The sequence below is a fragment of the Gopherus evgoodei genome, chromosome 3 (genome assembly GCF_007399415.2).
Source record: "Gopherus evgoodei ecotype Sinaloan lineage chromosome 3, rGopEvg1_v1.p, whole genome shotgun sequence".
NCBI classification, from domain to species: Eukaryota; Metazoa; Chordata; order Testudines; family Testudinidae; genus Gopherus; species Gopherus evgoodei.
In genome coordinates this window covers 83,678,690-83,699,830 of record NC_044324.1, presented here as the reverse complement: position 1 = coordinate 83,699,830, position 21,141 = coordinate 83,678,690, and the positions used below count along the sequence as shown (strand labels likewise).

Below are 21,141 nucleotides of genomic sequence, written 5' to 3'. Positions count from 1 at the left end.
CAGGAGAGAGATATAAGTATTAGACGATTCATTACAGCTCAAGATCTTGTGGCTCAAAGATCTGTTTCCAGATGCTAGCAGATTTAGTCAATAAAAATAAGAAAAAGAGCAGTACCCACGTAGCCTCTATCCCAACAATTTATAGACCCACTGAATTACTCAGTCTTACCGCTATTTCCCCTTATTACGATGGTGAAGAGGCTTGAATGAGTTATTGCTTGAGATCTTGTCCATTACTCCACACTCTTTTCTCCAGTTGGAAGTCCAAGCAAATTATGTTACCATCAGCTTTATCACAGTTTTCTTCTCACTCCTAGAGTAGACTGGCCATTTGGAAAACATTCTTTTCCTTTTCTGGTCCAAAAGTAAAGTGACAACTTAAGACTCTGTCAAAAAATAGCAATTGGACAGATCTTCTATTCGACCACAGTGTCAAAGCTAGTTACTTGGCAGGAACAGATGCTGGGTTTGATTCACTCCAAGATTTGCGTTGGCAGAAGATTTGATAAATTTCACACCACTGAAATCTCTGTGGAGACTGGGCCTATGGAAGGCACCCACCAACACAAAGGATCCTGCAGCCCATCCAGCCTCAGAAATGGGCGGCACTAGTTGGGGACATGTGCTGATTCAATTGCATCCACTGCACAGCCTCTGCCAGCAGGACTCCTACAGAACCCCAGCTGCTAGTCAAAGCTGCCTTCTCCAAACCTTCACTTGCTCACCCCCAATCTGCCTGGAAGCACAGTATACCCCGCTGGCACCAGGGAGAGTCTTTTTGCATAATCTCTCACCTGGTAGAAGATAAATGGCACTCCCTAACTTTAGGCACCGAAAAGTAGAATTCCTCCTTCCCCTTGGAATCGGGTATAAGTCTACATGTTCTATAATTGAAGAGGCAAATAGCACAGCATGCAGAAGGTAAGTGGTCAACATGAAAGATGTCTGTGATCGCTGGAGTCTGATGATTAGAAGCCAGAGCAGAATCCTGACACTAATTGCAGCATGGGTTATGTCCTCAGGCTCTGGAACCATACAATTAATTTAATGCAGTTGCACAGCTGTTTAAAACTTCTATTCACCAGGATAGACAATTGATGAGGACACAGAACAGTAAAAGTGTTGAAAGATCAAAGCAAATGTGATAACTTTTTCTTGCCATATACTCTACTGCCTGTTGGTCCTTGAGCTGTACAGCACATGCCGCTCTGCATAAGGAAACTAATGCCACTCCAAGTTCCTGAAACTTTCTACACAGGCTGCTGCCAGGGATAAATGGCCAGTTAAATAAATGGTAATCCTCTGTCCTTCCGAAAGAAACCATTTAACTATAACTTCACAGCTATGGCTAGCTGGCCATACGGGGGACTAGTGAGTGGACTTGGGTTTACAAAAATTAAAATACCAAAACAAGAAAACTTGATGTGTAAATGCAGAAACTATCCTGGGAACTTCTGTCTGAGTGCTTTACAAACTTCAATAAGTTCTCCCAACACCAGTGAAATGGGTAGTATTATATACACCTTTTCCAGCTTAGAGGTTGATGACTCACTCATATGCAGAACTGATATAAGAAGCTGGGGGCCCTGACTCTCAGATCCTTCCTCTGATCACTCAGGCCACACTCTCTAGACAATAAAACACTTGAGGCTGCTGGAAAATACAAATAACTTGGGCATCCCAAATACAAAGCAAGGCCTAGACCTTATAGATTAATTTCTAAAGTCGAGGTAAGTTTTCAAGAATTACTGTTCTGTATTGAGAAACTAAGAAATGCCTCTGGATGCTGGTGTGTAGGAGAGCAGAGAAAATCAAAATCAAAAATTCAGTGACCGTTCAGACCCATGAGCCATGCAGTTCTGCATACAATTGGGGGGGGGGGGCGGGGGGCCGGGGGGGAGCAATACCTTGATCTAAACTTCTTCACAGCTGAGTCTTCATGGAAAGAAAGTATTGTCAGTGCTCAGATAATCATTCCAGGTGACAAATATGCAGTTAGATCTCTTCTACCCTGTCTATCTTTAAGTTGTCTAGGACAATTGACAAAACAATTTTTTATATAAAATCTATGCTGACAGATTGAAAAGGTAAAGTTTCCTAAGGCCAACTCCAAGAAGAAGAATCAGATGGTATAAGTGGAACTTCCTTTTATCACTAACAGTAGCCCTGAAAAGAGTTACCATCTGTATGATCAAATTTATTTGACTCAGTAACAGCTCTCGATGGACTAAGACCAAAATGCTCCTCTCCAGAAATGCACTGGGTATTCTTAGATGCTATGCTGAACTTGAAATTCCCATGAATAGCAGCAGTAATTCTATGGTCTGAGATCTGTTCAAATATTATGGTGGTGCAGGACCTATAAGTACATAGAGCAGAGAAATGCACTGTGCCTTTAGGTCATCAACTGAGAGGTTTAATAGTATTCTTCTTGGTTAATATTTACAAATACCCATGTTGTCACATATATGCAAATAAATGGCAAAAACATAAAAAAAAAAAAGGGTAGGGGTCACAATAGCCAGAGAAAAGCAGAATATAATGGCTTGGTTTTATTATTATAAATTGTAAATATACCTGGAGTATTGCATGGAGACACTATATACATTGAAAGAATAAATAAAATATTGACTTTATTATACACTGATTTAGCCTCTGGAGGCCAATGATTTGTGGTACCATATGTTGGACTAAATGAGACTGTTCCTTGAGAATTGTAAATAGTAAATATGGTAACCCTTTACAAACTGGCTATTCAAAATATTAATTAAATGGTGCATTTTAATTATATAGTAAAGAGGTTATTTCCAACCATTAAAAGATTGAAGGTGTCAGGAAGAATTGATCATCTGATAGAAGATAACATTTAAAAGTAGACCTTGGTAAATAAAGAAAGATGCTTTTGTATATCAATTTCTTTAACAAGCAGGTTCAGTACAGTGTTGCACAGTAATAGCCACTGAAACCTGTCCTTCTGTACTTCAGGTGAGATGCAAAAAAAAGAATATCAGTTCCTTGGTAGATGCCTATAATATATTTAGGGTTGATTTTTTTTTGTTTTTTGGTTTTTTTGCTTTATTATGTTTCACACTATCTAAACTTCCAATAAGTTTTGTTAAATGAAAAACTTTAGTGGTGATGAAGTTAGAACTGAAGGTCAATGCATTTATCCTTTTTTGCCACAGTTACCTAGGAAGTTGAATAATTTAGCATAATAGAATATTGTCCTTGTTGAGCTTATAAACATTGTATTATATTGTCTTTGAACAGTGCCACTGGCAATCCATTTAATGTGCAGACCCCAAGGAACAACAGGCCAGGCAGGATGCTGAGTGCACTCAGAATGCCTTTCAAAGATTTTAAATAGAGGCAAGTAACAAGTTGTCACCCAGAGAAAATGGCAAATGGGTTGGTATGAAGTGTATGTTGCTAGTTTGGGGCAGAGGGAAACTGCAGACTGTGCGGTGGAGCCTTTAGTGAAAAAAAAAGTTCATTTTTTTGGTCTGTTATTTGACTTTAAGACAAATATGTAGAAGATGAAGAAACAGTTCATGCTTAGTTGATCCAAAAGTGAAATTGCTGTATGCAGCGCTTTTCCCCCCCTTTTGCTTTTATGGATGGTGCATTCTTTTTCTCACATAGTGCCAATCCTGTGGTGAGGCACCTGTAAAGTCTGGAGGTTGGGGCATGTGAAATAGGGAGCTGGAAGGAAGCATGCTGCTATTCCATTAGAAGCAAAAGGAAGTGTAGGCCCGTAGAATACTTCTTCTTTCCCTTCCTTGCTAACATCCAGCACCTGCAGGACCAAAATGCTGAAAATAATATTTCAAGGATCACAGAAAAAATAGGAAACAAATCTGCTGGCACATATTGTATACACTTATTAATCCCAAGGAAAGGCAATTTCAGCCCAGTGGATTTTATTTAGGGATCAACTGATGTATTAATGTCCATATCACCCAAATCTTATCCTAACCATCACTTAATAGCAAATAGTAAAATTTGATCCCACTTACTAGCTGTACACTTGCATGGTTGCACATGTAGAACTGTGCACAGAGATGCTAAACCATTACTACAAAATATGAACCATTTGTCAAAATAGTATTTTGAGAAGCAAGGGAACTCAGGGCTGGCTGAATGACAGAGTAAATGACATACAGAGAAAAGTGTCTTTCTTCAGAAAGAGGGAACAGCATGCTGAATTTGAAAATAGAAGGGCTCATAGTGCTGGTTAAAGCTAGGCAGTGTGCCAGCAACTGAGTGCATATGTAGTCAACACTTACAGCTCTGCCAAAGCGCTTTCTTATTTGTTATATTTTTTTTTCTTGTAGGTCTGGGTCTCTGTTGGACAGACTGTCAGTTCTGAGATGGTTCTGTGATGTAGGGAAAGGTCCACTCAAAAGCAGGACCCAAAATGCATTTTCACTTGCCATCAAGTAGTATTTGAACAGAGATGAAATAATACTCAAAAGGTCCCACAGATTATAAACAAGTGTTTGTTAGTATGTTTCCCAACTTGATATAGTACTGTTTGTTACATTTTATGTACTGTACAGTGTTCCTATCCAAGCCATTGTGCATTAATTTTCCATTTAAAATTGACAAAGTATTAAATATGTTACCCCACTCAACTTATCATCATGGATGGTTCTACAACTGGGGCACTGCATCACTCAGAAAAATGAAAATAATTCACCTAAAGCTCAGAGGTAAATATATATAGAGCCCTGTGCGGATACAAATTTATATCCATGTATGTGAATATCCGCAGTTATAAATCAGTATCCATGCAACTGCAGCAGAGAAAAGAGCAGAACATGGGGCCACCACTCCCAGGAGCCAGCGCTGGCAGCTCTTCCAGCATGGCTGTATTGCCAACAGCCCCGCCCCCAGCTCTGCCCCCATCCCTTCCACACAATTGTCTGCATCTCCTGTCTGGGGGCAGGCATGCCACTTGAACACAAGAGTGTGACCAGGGACAGCTGCTGATGAGCCTGGTGCCCGCCCCAGTGGGCGGGGCTGGGGACCATACAGCCGTGCTGGAGCAGCTGGCTCCTGGGAACAGCGGCCCCATGTTCTGCTCCTTTCACTGCTGTGGTTCCCAGGAGAGCACTGTGGTTCCGCAGAGGCCAATTTATATCCACAGGTAGGTGGGTGGCTGTGTGTATAAAATAAAATGACTTGTTAGATGTTGGGGAATAGAAAATCACATTAGCGTCACAGAAGCAACAAGAGAGAAAACGGGGGAACTGTTCCACATTTTAGATGTCTATACACAAATACAAGGAATATGGGGAAGACCTGGAAATATTAGTACATAAGAAATTACATCTTAAGTGGCATCACTGAAACTTGGTAGGATAAATCGCATGACTAGAATACTGTTATAAAGGGGTATAGTTTGTTCACAAAGGACAGGCAGGGGAAAAAGGGAGGAGGTGTTGCATTATACATCAAGAATATACACACTTGTTCTGAGGTCCAGAAGGAGGTGACTGACAGACCAGCTGAATGTGTCTGGGTGAAGATAAATTATGCCAATCCAAGCTACTTCCCTTCCTTGACAAGGTTATTGGCCTAGAGGCCAGGATGTTGTAGACATTATGTATTTTGATTTTGGAACAGTCCAACCTGACATTCTCATAGAGAATTGTAGTCTAGATGAAATTACTATAAGGTGGGTGCAAAACTGGTAGAAAAAACGTACTAAAATAGTAATTAACAATGATTCACTGTCAGACTGTAAGGATGTATTTAGTGGAGTCCCACAGGGGCCTAATCTGGGTGTGGTACTATTTAATTTTTTCATTAATGACTTGGGTAATGGAATGGAGATCACACTTACAAAATTTGTGGATACCACCAGGCTGAAAGGGTTGGCAGACAGTATTAGACTTCAAAATGATCTTTATAAATTGGATAATTGGTCCAAAATCAACAAGATGAAATTCAATAAAGGCAAATTCAAAGTATTACACTTAGGAAGGAAAAATCAAATGCATAAATACAACTGGGAAATTACTGGTTAAGCATTAATATTTCTAAAAAAGGATCTGGAAGTTATTGCATGAGCCAACAATGTGATGCAGTTGTGAAAAACAGTGAATATCATTCTGGGGTGTATTAACAGGAGAGTAGTATGACATGGGGCATGTTGTGTAAGACATGGAAAATAACCATCCTGGTCTGCTCAGCACTGGTGAGGCCTCAGCTGGAGTATTGGGTCAGTTCTAGGTGCCACATTTTAGAAAAGATGTGGGCAATTTGGAGAGTCAAGGGGAAAGCAACAAATGACAAAAGGGTTAGAATAACTGGGCATGTTTAGTCTTGAGAAAAGACAACTGAGAGGGTCCTGACAAGTTTCAAGTGCTTCAAAGTTTTAAATTAAGGGCTGTTACAAAGAGGATGTAAAGGAGATTTCGGTTAGATATTAGGAAAGCTTTTTAGCTATAAGGATAGTTAAGTACTGGCATAGGCTTCCAGAAGAGATGGGATCCCCATCAGTGGAGGTTTTTTAAAAACAGTTTAGACAAACACCTGTCTGGGACGGTGTAAGTATACTTGGTCCTGCCTAGATGACCTCCTGAGGTTCCTTCCAGTACTATACTTCTGTGATTCTATAATCCCACTTTCACAGATTATTTACAGTTTTGGGGATCTATGAAGAGTCATGGATCAAGAGGGCAGCTGCTGTTATGATGGACTCTAGTGCAGCAGAAGACTTTACAGGAGAACCTGGTACCAATGGCATAGCTATCAGCAGTACTTTTAAACATGCTCCAAAGTAAAGAGCACATGCACAACTAAGGCAGGTTGCGGTGTTCTAGCCCAAATTTTGATCTAGATCAATTGCTGGTTATTTCTGGCCTCTTTATGGAAAATGAGAGGGCTGAAAAATTAATAGGACATTCCCCCTCCATTTAGACACTTTAAGTGTCATGGCACCTGGAAATATGCTTGTTTTTTGTTTGTTTTTTTTAAACCCAAATCTTGTCTAGAGAGGAACTACCCAGTCCACAGTCCCAGAAAATTTAATGCAGAAGTAGTAAATCTAATTACTAACCTGGAAATCTGTTAATATCCACAATATTTCCAAGGTATGTTTTAGAGATTCAGTGACAGCATAAGTATCATCCCTAATCTCTCTCGCCACTTCAAATAAACTTTGCTTTTTGATAACAGCTATGCAAAAAGTACCCTTGCAGAAACACTTGAAGAGACTTCAAAAAGGAACCTAAATCTCTCACCTGGATACATGCCAAAGGCTCATTTGTCCAAATAGAATAGCCGCCAACTAAATATATTCTTCCATTGTGGACAGCAACGCCAGATTCATTCTGACCTAAAGCAAAGAGGAAATCGAAAGCACTTGCATCTTTTAATTAACTCTGTTAGCATCAAAAGTTGGAGATTTCATTCATGAGATGCACATGGATTTGCTGTAACATGACAGTTTCAGAACTACCAATTCCTGGCAGTTAAAGTGGAGAGAGAGGCTTATGTGCTATCCCCAGGAATGCAATTTGAGTGCTATCCTGGACGACAGAGATGATGACAAAAACCACACACTGCAAGCCAGGTTAGTTACACTTGACTAGGGAACATACTACAAAGTTTGAAGTGTATTAAAGAAAAGTATATTTTAAAAACATTCTTTTCAGTAGCGTAAGAAATAGTAGATACTAATACATCTCTGAAGTAGGAAATAAGCCTCGTGTGAATGTATCTACAACTATACGTGTTTGTGTGTGTTTGTATTCCATATGTTTAATATAACATAATATAAACATACTACTCTAACAGGATACACTGTTAGAGCAATGAAGCCAAACTGGCACCTGTGCAAATCTCTTGAATTCTACGGAGTTAGATGGGTACAGCTAAAAGCAGAAGTTGTTCTACAAATCTCAATTTTATTTTAAATAGCAAAAGCCTGTTTAAGGAATCCACGCATGTTAATGACATTTTAGAAAAATGTAAACACTGTTTAAAACTCTGTGTCCCATCACCTAGCACAGCTATAAGTGGAACCCTTAGTGGCAGTCTTAACAGAGAGGCTGAGCACTAAAGGCACAGAGAGGAAAAAGTACCCTCATCCTTGGAACCATTCCTTCAAGCTCAGGTTTGAAGCACAGGCCCTGTTACTGATCCTGTTGACTTCAGAGGTGCTCAGACAAATAAGCCCGCATTGCCACTGCTTCTGTTGTGCTGCCTATTCTGTGCAAGAACTAAGTGTTTCTTTGCCAGAGGCTGTCAACCCTGCACCTTTAAAGGCACAAAGGGGGGAGAGAAGGATGGAAAGGAAACTTAATTTAAAACAAAGTTTAGTCCCTCCCCTATTTTACCAGTTCCAGGTATCTATCAACAGGAGATAGATTAACTCAGTTAAGTCTGACATTTTGATTCCCTGACCCAAAAGCCAGACGTGTAATATCTATGTCTTTGCTTCCAGAAGTAGCAGCCTCAAAGTAATACTTAAAGAATGGTGTTGACATCAGGCTGGCCCTTAAAGCAACCTAACTGAAGATGGGATTTGGTGACCACTGTGTATGACTCCCTTCCCGCAACTTCACCTGCTCAGCAAACTCCCTGTTCTCTGTTCTCGCTGCTGCTCAGCCTTTAGCTCCTGAATCCATTGCCTCATTTTCTGGGCTGCATCAAGGAAGTTGCTGTGGTACCTATACAAAGGATTCTGAGCAACAACCGAGCAAGATTCTAGGACTCTTACAGCTGATTGAGAAGATGCAAGAATCAGCATTTGGGTGACCAGAAACTCTGCATCTGTTCAAGACAGGCCAATGACTGAATGACCTCAGCATTCCTGCAGTAAGGTTCTGGAGATGCCTCTTTCAATGCGGCTCCCGAGGCAGCTGCCACTGGGACACATTACTTTCCTGGTACAACGTTGGCAGTCTCTCCCCACTGCTTATAGTCAATAGTATTTCTGAGGGGCATACCAGACAGTCATGTTATGTGTGTAGCACAGGTAAATGAGGTGCCCTGCTTTGCTAGCTGTTACTGCAATGATCCCTCAGGCTACTCATGAGGAAGTTTTCAAATCCAACTGCCGTCCATGCTAATCTACTCATCTCTGATTTGATTTAGTTCTAATAAATAAACTCCTTTCTGGCATCCTGTTAAGACACTACTGTATAGTAATAAGGATGGGACAGTTATGCATCTCCATAAATACTCTAACCACCACCACCACTACCACCACCACCAGCAGCCCATATAAAACTGCATTTTCAAGAAATGCAAAGTATAATTTAATTGCCTTCGTGTACTCAAAAAAGTGAGATATTTCCACTGGTGCAATTAAGCACCTAGTAAAAAGGGAAATAAGATTTAATCATTTTATTATTTTCATTTTTTAACTAAACCCCTTTTAGTTGCATCGTTTTGAAAATGTAGCCTGCTATGCTCCAAAAGAACACTCTTCTTTAATGTTTTGTGCCTGATTCTCTTCTCTCTTAGAGCAGCAAGAGAATGACTCCAGTTGACATCAATGGGCTCAGCATTGGTTCCTAAATCAGGAGTGATTCCATTGAAGTCAGTGGAGGTCCACCATTGTAAAAGTGCTGTATGGGAGAAGAATTAGGCTCATAAAACAAAACAAAAAGCCTCCCACAACACTGCTTTCATTGTACATTTCATGAAAAAGACTTGCCCGTCAACATGTTGAAGCTGCAGCGCGTCCATTGGTCGGTGTCTATGTTATAAGAGTCTATGTGGCGTACAAGAATCCGATCATTATTGTAGTCCAAGTCATTCCCGCCTAAAACATAAAGCCTCCTTTGGACAGCAGCCATGGAATGGTACACTCTCCTCTGTAACATGGGGCTTCGGCTTATCCACTTGTTCTAGAAGTGTAAACAAAGAAAAACTGGTCTTAGGCTCAGCAGTCCTTGGAGACTTGCAAGTGCTCTGAGTGTCACATATCCCTCTTCCTAGCCACAAATCTTGCGTAAATATATTGCTAAATTTGAATGTTACTTAGAACAGCAGGTCAACTGATTGCCAGCTATGGTGTGGGTGTCCAATCTTTGTAGCTCTGTATTTTAATATTTATCTTCAGGTGAGCCAAGGACTCTTCTCTCATGGATACAACACAGTATTTCCACCATCCCCCAAAACATTAACTTTTTCATCTCCTCTCCCTTGATCCTTTATGTTAGAATATATTGAAAAAATCTTATTTCATGACATATGGTAAATCTGAATTACTCATGGACAGATTTTAATCAAGGGATAGATTCCAAGCAAGAGTGTAGATTACAATTATAATTTTCATCTGTTACGCTTATTTTAATATTATATTGTATTTGTGCTGAAAGTGTCATGATAAAATTTCTTAAAGACTGAAGGTTTCAGACGTTGCTCTCTCATGTCACTATTAAAAAACAAGCAGTGCTGATGTGTTTCAGTAAGAAAGTATTAGATCTCTCTTCTGTATATAGCATTGAAAACTGGAACAGTAAGCTATATCAGGGCTAGAAGGGGGGGGGCGTTCTGCCCTTCATTCAGTAATTTATTTGGTTTTTATCTTTAAGAAGCAAAGGTTGGGGGGAAAAAATCTTGTAGCATTTTACCAAAGTATTTGTGCATTCCATTTGGTTTTCTTTATTCCTCCATATTTTGATTGACTCATTTATATAAGAAAAATGTTTTTGAATCTGTATTAACCAGGAAGGAGGCACTTCAGGAGTTTTACTACTTTTTTAAGAGTAAAAAGACATGAAACTTTGAGTCAGAAAAAAGACAGTTACTCACCTTTGTAACTGTTGTTCTTCGAGATGTGTTGCTCATATCCATTCCAGTTAGGTGTGCGCGCGCCGCGTGCATGATGTCAGAAGATTTTTACCATAGCAACACTCAGTGGGTTGGCTGGGCACCCCCTGGAGTGGCGCCGCCATGACGCCGGATATATAACCCTGCCTACCCAACCGCCCCTCAGTTCCTTCTTGCTGGCTACTCCGATAGTGGGGAAGGAGGGTGGGTTTGGAATGGATATGAGCAACACATCTCGGAGAACAACAGTTACAAAGGTGAGTAACCGTCTTCTCTTCTTCGAGTGCTTGCTCATATCCATTCCAGTTAGGTGATTCCCAAGCCTTACCTAGGCGGTGGGGTCAGAGTGAGATGTGGCAGAATGCAAAACTGATGAGCCAAAGGCTGCATCATCTCTTGACTGCTGAACCAAAGCATAATGCGAAGCAAAGGTGTGGACCGAGGACCAGGTAGCTGCGCGACATATCTCCTGGATAGGTACACGAGCCAGGAAGGCGGCAGATGAAGCCTGAGCTCTGTTAGAATGCGCGGTGATGTAGCTTGGGGAAATATGAGCCAAATCATAACAAGTGCAGATGCACGCTGTCACCCAAGATGAGATCCTCTGAGAGGAAACAGGTAGGCCTTTCATTCGCTCTGCTACCGCGACAAAGAGTTGGGGCGTTTTATGAAACGGTTTTGTCCGCTCAATATAAAATGCGAGTACTCTACGGATGTCCAGGGAGTGCAATTGTTGCTCCCATCGCGTTGAGTGTGGCTTCGGGAAGAAGACCGGGAGAAAGATGTCCTGGTTAACATGAAAGGCCAAAACCACCTTAGGGAGGAATGCCAGGTGTAGTCGCAACTGCACCTTGTCCTTGTGGAACACAGTGTACGGCGGATCCACCGTAAGAGCCCTAAGCTCGGAGACTCGTCTGGTCGATGTAATGGCTACGAGGAAAACTGTCTTCCAAGACAAGTATAGTAGCGAGCAGGTTGCTAACGGCTCGAATGGGGGAGACATAAGTCTGGTTAAAACCAGGTTGAGGTCCCAGGTCGGGGCTAGGCGGCGTACTTGAGGGTATAAGCGCTCCAAGCCCTTGAGGAACCTCGAAACCATAGGGTGTGAGAACACGGAACGACCACCTTTGCCTGGGTGGAAGGTAGAGATGGCTGCCAAGTGTACCCTCAGTGATGATACTGCTAGGCCCTGCTGTTTGAGAGACCAGAGGTAGTCCAAAATAAAGGGGATCAAGACCTCAGTGGGAGTAAAATTAAGCGTTTCGCACCAGCAGGAGAAATGCTTCCACTTGGCCAGGTATGTTGACCGAGTGGAAGGCTTCCTGCTACCCAGGAGAACTTCTCGTACTGATTCAGAGCAACGTAACTCTGACTGGTTTAGCCATGCACCAGCCACACTGTGAGGTGAAGAGCCTGCAGGTCTGGGTGGCGAAGCCTGCCGTGGTCCTGAGTTATGAGGTCTGGGTGGAGTGGCAGGGTAATTGGGTTGGCTATTGACAGGTCGAGCAACGTGGTGTACCAGTGGTGCTTGGGCCACGCTGGAGCGATCATGATGATGCGTGCTCTGTCCCTGCGGAGTTTCAGCAGGACCTTGTGAACCAGCGGGAACGATGGGAAGGCATAAAGGAGCTGACTCTTCCACGGCATCAGGAAAGCGTTTGAGATCGATCCTGGGGAGAAACCTTGGAAGGAGCAGAACATCTGGAATTTCCTGTTCTCGTGGGAAGCGTGGGAAATCCCCACTTCTGGAAAACAGAATGCATAACGTCCGGGCGGATCGACCACTCATGAGACAAGAAAGACCTGCTGAGTCGATCCGCCAGAGTGTTCCGAACGCCTGGGAGAAAGGATGCTACCAGATCTATCGAGTGGGCTATGCAAAAGTCCAAGAGTTGGATGGCCTCCTGACAAAGGGGGGAGGACCGTGTCCCTCCCTGTTCATTTAAGTAGTACATGGCCGTTGTGTTGTCTGTAAACACTGAGACACAACGGCCTCGCAACTGTTGCTGGAATGCCTGGCACGCCAGGCGGACTGCTCTCAGTTCTCAGACATTTATGTGTAATGCCAGCTCCTGAGAAGACCAAAGGCCTTAAGTACGAAGGTGACCGAGGTGACCACCCCAGCCGAGAGATGACGTGTCCGTCGTCAGGGATATTGAGGGTTGGGACGGATGGAACGGCATCCCTGCACATACCAGGGAGGGAGATAGCCACCATTTTAGGGAGTCTAGGGTGCTCGGGGGAATGGTGACTATCGTGTCTATTGGGTCCCTGCCCGGGCGGTATACCAAGTTGAGCAAAACTTGGAGAGGATGGAGGCGGAGCCTGGCGTGTTTGGTTACAAACGTGCAGGCAGCCATGTGACCCAGGAGACCGAGACAAGTGCGAACCGAGGTCGTCGGGAAATTCTGTAGACCTCGGTTGATTGTTGCCATCGCCTGAAAACCGCAGCTGTGGTAAGCAGGCTCTAGCTAGATGGGAGTCCAGGATAGCTCCTATGAAGTCTAACCTCTGCGTGGGAACCAGTGTGGATTTTTCTATATTGATCATCAGGCCTAGACGTGTGAATAGGTCCTTGACGATGCCCATATGCTGAGTGACTTGTGTCTCGGAGGCCCCTTGGATGAGCCAATCATCCATATACGGAAAAACGTGTATCCAACGTCGGCGGAGGTAGGCGGCGACTACAGCCATACACTTTGTAAATACCCTTGGGGCTGCAGAAAGGCCGAACGGCAGGACAGTAAACTGGAAGTGCTGATGGTTGGTTACAAAGCGGAGGGATCTCCTGTGCGGAGGAAAGATGGCGATATGAAAGTACGTGTCCTTCATATCGAGGGCAGCATACCAGTCTCCAGGATCAAAGGACAGGATAATGGTCCCAGGAATATCAGGATTCTTTGCTGCTTTTACAGATCAGACTAACACGGCTACCCCTCTGATACAGGAATACCATGCGGAACTTCAACTTTATCATAAACTGGTTGAGTCCTCGCAGGTCTAGGATAGATCTGAGACCTCCTTCGACTTGGGGATTAGGAAATAACGGGAGTAAAACCCCTTGTCCCTTTCATCCATCGGTACCTCCTCTATAGCTCCCATGGCGAGGAGTGTCTGCACCTCTTGTAAGAGGAATTGCTCGTGAGAGGGGTCCCTGAAGAGAGACAAGGTTGGAGGGCAGGGTTGAAATAAATTGGAGGTGGTACCCATACTCCACCGTGCGTAGGACCCAGCGATCTGAAGTTAACTGGGACCACGCTGGGAGGAAGAAGGAGAGACGGTTGGAGAAGAGAGGGGAGGGATCCTGGCCTGGAACTGGTACGCTGCCCTCGGGTGCACCTTCAAAAGTTCGTCTTTGGTCCCAGTGGTGGCTTCGAGGGACCTTGATTTTGGCCCCCTTGGGGTCCTGACAGTCGTCTGCGACCACCTCGGCCGCGCTGCCTGCCAAAGTCCTGTCTTTGTCTAGGCACAGAGTATGGGTGGTGAGGCTGGGGATGGAAAGACCTGCGTTGGGTCACCGGCATATGCATGCCGAGAGAGCACATTATGACCCTGTTTGTCCTTCAGGCTTTGCAGCCTGTGGTCAGTCTTCTCCGAGAAGAGGCCTTTACCATCAAATGGCAAGTCCTGAATGGTATACTGCAGCTCCGGTGGGAGGTTTGAAACCTGAAGCCATGAGATGCGCCTCATGGCAACACCCGAGGCCAGAGTCCTGGCTGCTGAGTCTGCTGCATCCAACGAGGCCTGGTGGGAAGTTCTGGCCACCTTTTTTCCCTTCCTCCAAGAGGGCAGCGAACTCTTGGCGGGAGTCTTGAGGGAGAAGCTCCATAAACTTACCCACCCCCACCCAGGTGTTATAATTATAGTGGCTAAGCAAGGCCTGTTGATTTGCCACCCAGAGCTGTAGGGCCCCTGCTGAGTACACCTTGCAGCCGAGTAGGTCCATTCGCCTAGCCTCCTTCGATTTCAGGGCTGGCGCCTGCTGGCCATGGCATTCCCTCTCATTAACGGACTGGACAACTAGTGAGCAGGGAGGAGAATGGACATGCAAATACTTGTACCCTTTAGAGGGCACCATATATTTACGCTCGACTCCCCTGGCCGCAGGAGGGATAGAGGCTGGGGATTGCCATATAGTATCGGCATTCTCCTGGACGGTCCGAATAAACAGTACGACCACTCTAGTGGGGGCATCCACCGATAGAATGTCCACTACCGGGTCCTCTACCTCCGGGACCTCCTCCACCTGGAGGTTCATATTGAGTGCTACCCTCCTTAGGAGGTCCTGATGGGCTCACAGGTCGATTGGAGGAGGGCCTGAGGAGGATGTTCCTGCCAACCTCTCATCTGGAGAAGAGGAAGAGGAGATGCCAGCAACGAGTGGGTCCTGTGTGGCCTGTTGCTCCTGAGCGACCTCCTGCTCCAGTGGAACCTGGGAGTCCGGTGGGTGAACTGGGGCTTCCTCCGCAGCAGTCGGAGGGGGGTGGCTAACCATCACCTCTGGCACTTAGTGCTCTGATGAGAGAGCGGGATGGAACTACTGGTACGCCTTGGGCCTGGTGGTACCCCCAAGGTGTCCAGAAAGACCACTGGTGGGGTCATTGGTCCTGGTCCTGGGTCTCTTGGAAGACTCTGGTGGGCACATCAGAATTGCGGTCCTGAGCATAAGAGCTGTCCGCGTGAGAGGACACTGATGTGTGTCTGGATGGCCATGGAGGTGCTGAAAAGCCCTGGGCAGAGTCTCTGTCTCTAGCGGACCGTGCTCTACTCGGCACTGGGGACCGGTACTGGGAGGCATACCGGTACTGGGAACGAGATTGGGACCTGTGACCGGAGCAGTGCCGGGAGGTCGACTGAGATCTCAAGGCTCGACGTTGAGAGCAGCTACGGGAGTCACGGTGCCAGGAGCTGAAACGGTGCCGAGAGTAGCGGGCTGGCGAACAGGATACCGACTGGTGCCGCGAGTGCGACCGGTAGCGAGGAGGAGAACAGTACCGGGACTGCGAGCGGCGTCAGGAGCGGGAGCGCCGATGGGACCTGGAACGTCTGCGGGACCGTGATCGTGAACGGTGCCGCTCTGCTGTGCCGACAGAGGATGGTCTTATTAAGGCAGGCTTGCCGATAGACTGTATTACCCGCACCGGCGGTGCTGGGGGTTGAGGCAGCGTCGACTCTGTCATGGCAATCAGATCCCTCGCCTTTGAGAATGTCTCTGGCGTGGATGGAATAGTAAGCTCAACCACGGCTCGCACTGGGGAGCTGACAGGCACCAGACTCGACGGCCCTCGTGGGACCAGAATCGACAGTGCCGACTTCGTCGGTGCCGCGCCAGGTGTCGGTGCCGGGCGATCTGACTTAGATGAGCTCTCTGGCTGCGGTGCAGGTGGCACGGAAGCAGGAGGAGCCTTAAACTTTCTCGACCTCGGGGAGAGGAAGCGGTGCTGAGTTGACTTCGGTGCCGGCGACGGCCGGTGCTGAGAGGCCTTGGCAGTACCGGCACGGTCCGGTGCCGAGGAGGTGCTTCTGCCCGCCGATTGACCAGTGCTCGGTGCCAAAGGCGGAGGGGTAAGAGCCGCCTCCATGAGGAACTGCTTTAGCCGAAAGTCCTGCTCCTTTTTTGTTCTCGGCTTAAAAGCCTTGCAAATGCGACACTTATCTGTCAGGTGAGATTCCCCGAGGCACTTAAGGCAGGAGTCGTGTGGATCTCCTGTAGGCATCGGCTTATGACAGGCCGAGCATGGTTTGAAACCCGGTGAACCGGGCATGGGCCCCGGCACCGGGTGCGGGGAAGGGGCTAATCCCCAAACCCCTCTTAATTATACACTAACTATGAACAATAAAAATTAACTATAACTATATAACTTTGAACTATATACACAACAAAATAACTAGAGAACTATGAGTAGCTAGGGAGGTGGAGGTCAGTAAAACCACACTCCACTGTTTCATCGAACGACATGGGCAGTAAGAAGGAACTGAAGGGCAGGCGTATATATCCGGCGCCACTCCAGGGGGTGCCCTGCCGACCCACCAAGTGTTGCTAGGATAAAAATCTTCTGACGAACGTGCATGTGGCGCGCACACACCTAACTGGAATGGATATGAGCAAGCACTCGAAGAAGAACAATTGCTCCAGCTACCTTTAACAGTAAAACAATCTGCTACAAAAAGTCTAATTTATTAGTGAGGGAAGTTACACCAATTGGTCTGTGGGGTAATGTCTTATATTAAATACACTTTAACTTGGTAACTCAATAGCCTCTGACAGTGGCCTCCACAGTATATAGCTATACATTACAATATATAATATTTGAATATTAGGAATTAATTTTTGCATTAGCAGTTCAGTCCCTTGACACAAGACTATAGACACCATCTGCTTTGCAAAGCCTGCCTGCATCCCCTGATTATATCTTTAGCTTCCTCCACTGCAGTGCCTGCCAGGTGAGCCGCCAAGCACTGCAAAGGCAAAGAAACAGAGGGGCCTGGTGGGGTCATTCCTAATAAGCCAGCATGTGAATACTAATCAGTAGTGAGGAAGCAGAGGTCACCCCAGCCTGCTTGTTGGCAGGTAGCTGTGTGCTCTGTGGCAGATGGCAGGCATTATCGACTCTCCACAAAGGCCTACCACAGAAACAAGCACTATTGCTGAATGATAGAGTTATTGAGATTCTGTGCAAGATGCAAGCAGATGTGATGTTTTCCAGTACCCACCGTAAACAATATGCCAGCAGAATTTTTAAAAAGAGCATATGTGTACAAACATGAAGCAGACCTCATTTAAAGAATGCTAACACATTCTTCCTCTTTAACTGTTTGTGTTTCAGACTTGCCCTCCTGCAATTAGCAATTTATGCTGAAGTAGCCAAACCACAGATATTTTAGTATGCGTCTGCTGAGACTACCTGAGCAACTAAGAAATCTAGGCAAAGCATACACAACACAAAAAGGAGGCAGTGTATAGAAGTATAATGCCCAAATCACAAGCAAGATAGCCTGTGATCACTATGGGCACAGATTTATACCAGAACCTCTGTTTGTATAATCAATAACAACAATAATATTGTGCCCTTTAAAAGAAATTAACTGATTCCTATAGCCAAATTCTGGTCTTGGATACAGACATAATGCTCCCCATAAAATCAGTGGGAGTCACACATAAATATCTGTTGGTAGAATTTGGCTTTAAATATGAAACTCAAGGCCCCTATCCAGTAATCAGAAGTCAATATCCTTCTACATGGACATAAGAGTCCACCCATGCTGATGTGACTGTAGGATTAGGCTGTTTGTTTCCCTAATACAGGAGGAAAGGACATATTACCATGTCCCAGCGCTCTGAAGTTGTTACTGGAGAATTTTAACCTAATCAAAACACATACATAATGTATGACCACACTCCTAAAAGATATTTTTGGTGCTCAGATAATAAAGTGATAGGCACACTAGCAATATCAAAAATGGTCAGATTTCTTTCTTTCTTTTTCTTTTTTTTACAATATCTATTTTAATCAACTGTTTTGTAATAAATCAATTTAACAGATCACTGATGGCCAGTGTAGGTCCAAAATTATGTTTTTGTGGTAAATGAAAATTTTACAAACCCTAACATTAATAGAAACATTTTCATGTTCATGAACACACTTTTGTTTGGTTTTACACATTTCCTTGCATCATGTGGAGCACAAATATCGCAAAACTGGGCTACCACTGGGGAACCAGTATGTGAAACCGACTAGTTTATTTGACATTGTCCAAGGCTAGTGGTTTGCAAAAAGCAAAGAAGCAGACTAAATGGTGATAAATACAGCAGAGTTTTAACATGTTTTCAGTCTTGCTAATCTAAGATGCTTCTAGTAACCCAGTTAAGGAGTATTATTTTCTTTTTAACAGTGGCCCTTATCCTCTCTTAGGCCTGGTCTACACTACGCGTTTAAACCGATTTTAGCAGCGTTAAACCGATTTAACAGCACACCCGTGCACAGTACGAGGCCCTTTATATCGATATAAAGGGCTCTTTAAATCGTTTTCTGTACTCCTCCCCAATGAGAGGAGTAGCGCTAAAATTGGTATTACCATATCGGATTAGGGTTAGTGTGGCCGCAAATTGACGGTATTGGCCTCCAGGCGGTATCCCACAGTGCACCACTGTGACAGCTCTGGACAGCAATCTGAACTCGGATGCAGTGGCCAGGTAAACAGGAAAAGCCCCGCGAACTTTTGAATTACATTTCCTGTTTACCCAGCATGGAGCTCTGATTAGCACGGGTGGCGATGCAGTCCCAAATCCAAAAAGAGCTCCAGCATGGACCATACGGAAGATACTGGATCTGATCGCTGTATAGGAAGAGAAATCTGTTCTATCAGAGCTCCGTTACAGAAGACAAAATGCCGAAGAGTTTGAAAAAAATCTCCAGGCTACACAGTGCTGCGTGACAAGCATAACGGAAAGCCAAAGAATCAAATGGACGCTCATGGAGGGAGGGAGAGGGTACTGAGGACTCCAGCTATCCCACAGTCCACAGCAGTCTCCGAAAACTATTTGCATTCTTGGCTGAGCTTCCAGTGCCTGTAGGCTCAAACACATTGTCTGGCATGGTTCAGGGTATAGCTCGTCAATTTACTCCCTCCCCCCACCACGTGAAAGAAAAGGGAAAGAAATTGTTTCTTGACTTTTTTCAATGTCACCCTATGTCTACTGAATGCTGGTGGTAGACACGATGCTGCAGCAGTGAAGAGCAGTATCCGCTCCTCTCCCCTCCCCGGTGGCAGATGGTACAATATGACTGCTATCTGTCATCACCATCAGCCCATGAGTGCTCCTGGCTGGCCTCAGGTGAGGCTGGCCAGGGGCGCCTGGGTAAAAATAGGAATGATTCCTGGTCATTCCCAGTAGATGGTACAGAACAGCTGGTAACCGTCCTCATCATAGCAGCTGGGGGCTGAGCTCCATCAGCCCCCTCCCTTTCCTGTGTAAAGAAAAGATTCTGTACTGCCTGGACTATCATTGCAGTGGGATGCTGGGCTCCTCTCCCCCTGCACCGCTTAATGTTCTGCCTGGACTGTCATAGCAGCGGGAGGCTGCCTCCTACTCATTTTATCTCACTAACAAGTCACTGTTTCTTATTCCTGCATTCTTTATAATTTCATGACACAAATGGGGGGGACACTGCCACGGTAGCCCAGGAAGGTTGGGGAGGAGGGAAGCAACAGGTGGGGTCATGCAGCTCGTCATTTCTGCGGGATCTGACATGGAACAGCTGTGCTCTCTGATACACTGGTTCTCTAGTACACTTGCCCCATATTCTAGGCAGGACTGACTCTTATTTTTAGATACCATTAAGGAGGGATTGACTCAGGGAGTCATTCCCATTTTTGCCTTTGCGCCCCCGGCCGACCTCAGCCAGGGGCACCCATGATAGCAGCAGACAGTACAGAACGACAGATAACCATCATCTTATTGCCAATTTACAATGGCAGCAGACGGTACAGAACGACTGATAACCATCTCTGCTATCATGCAAAAGCAAACGAATTCTGCTGTGTAGTGCTGCAGTAACGCCTCTGTCAGCGGCATCCAATACACATACGGTGACAGTAAAAAAAAAGCTGAACGGGCTCCATGGTTGCTGTGCTATGGCGTCTGCCAGGGCAATCCAGGGAAAAAGGGCGCGAAATGATTGTCTGCCGTTGTTTTCCCGGAGGAAGGAATGAGTGACGACATTTACCCAGAACCACCCACGACAATGATTTTTGCCCCATCAGGCACTGGGATCTCAACCCAGAATTCCAAGGGGCGGGGGAAACTGTGGGAACTATGGGATAGCTATGGAATAGCTACCCACAGTGCAACGCTCCGGAAATCGATGCTAGCCTCTGACCATGGACGCACACCACCGAATTAATGTGCTTAGTGTGGCCGCATGCACTCAACTTTATACAATCTGTTTTACAAAACCGGTTTATGTAAAATCCGACTAATCTCGTAGCGTAGACGTACCCTTACTCTTTACATTCACACTCATCTACAACAGGGAAAAGCAGGTACAAAATACTAGCAGTTTGAATTGGCAGTATTTTTGATCTGCCAGTATTCTTTAAAATACATTTGTTATATACCTTGTTCATGTAAACATATAAGCAAAACCTACAATACAGAAACTCACCTGCTTAGGATCATAGACCATTAGCCTGTTCTGGTATTGTGCAGTATTTGTTACTCCTCCTACAAGAGATTTTACATGGGTTAAAATAGTTTCATGAGTACCAAAAAGGCCTAAGATCTTAGTAAAGCAAATCAATCACATTTAGGACTATAATTTTTATATACCACAGTATTAAATCTAC

The 21,141-nt window shown here is 44.9% G+C and overlaps 1 protein-coding gene across 8 annotated transcripts in view; it reads right to left on the bottom strand.

Annotated features, from left to right (window-relative positions):
* Positions 1–21,141, bottom strand: part of KLHL32 (kelch like family member 32) — a 215,165-nt gene that overhangs the window by 6,417 nt on the left and 187,607 nt on the right. For 5 of the 8 annotated variants that reach the window (XM_030555978.1, XM_030555982.1, XM_030555981.1 and 2 more), the window contains 4 exons: positions 20,961–21,019; positions 9,674–9,866; positions 7,251–7,345; positions 1,933–3,796 (listed from right to left, as the gene is read on the bottom strand). In XM_030555978.1, coding sequence (XP_030411838.1) covers positions 3,635–3,796; positions 7,251–7,345; positions 9,674–9,866; positions 20,961–21,019 — 509 coding nt within the window. In that variant the 3' untranslated portion in view covers positions 1,933–3,634. Of the gene's footprint in view, positions 1–1,932; positions 3,797–7,250; positions 7,346–9,673; positions 9,867–20,960; positions 21,020–21,141 lie in introns of those variants that run through there. The other 3 variants (XM_030555980.1, XR_003999544.1, XM_030555984.1) reach the window with 3 other exon arrangements.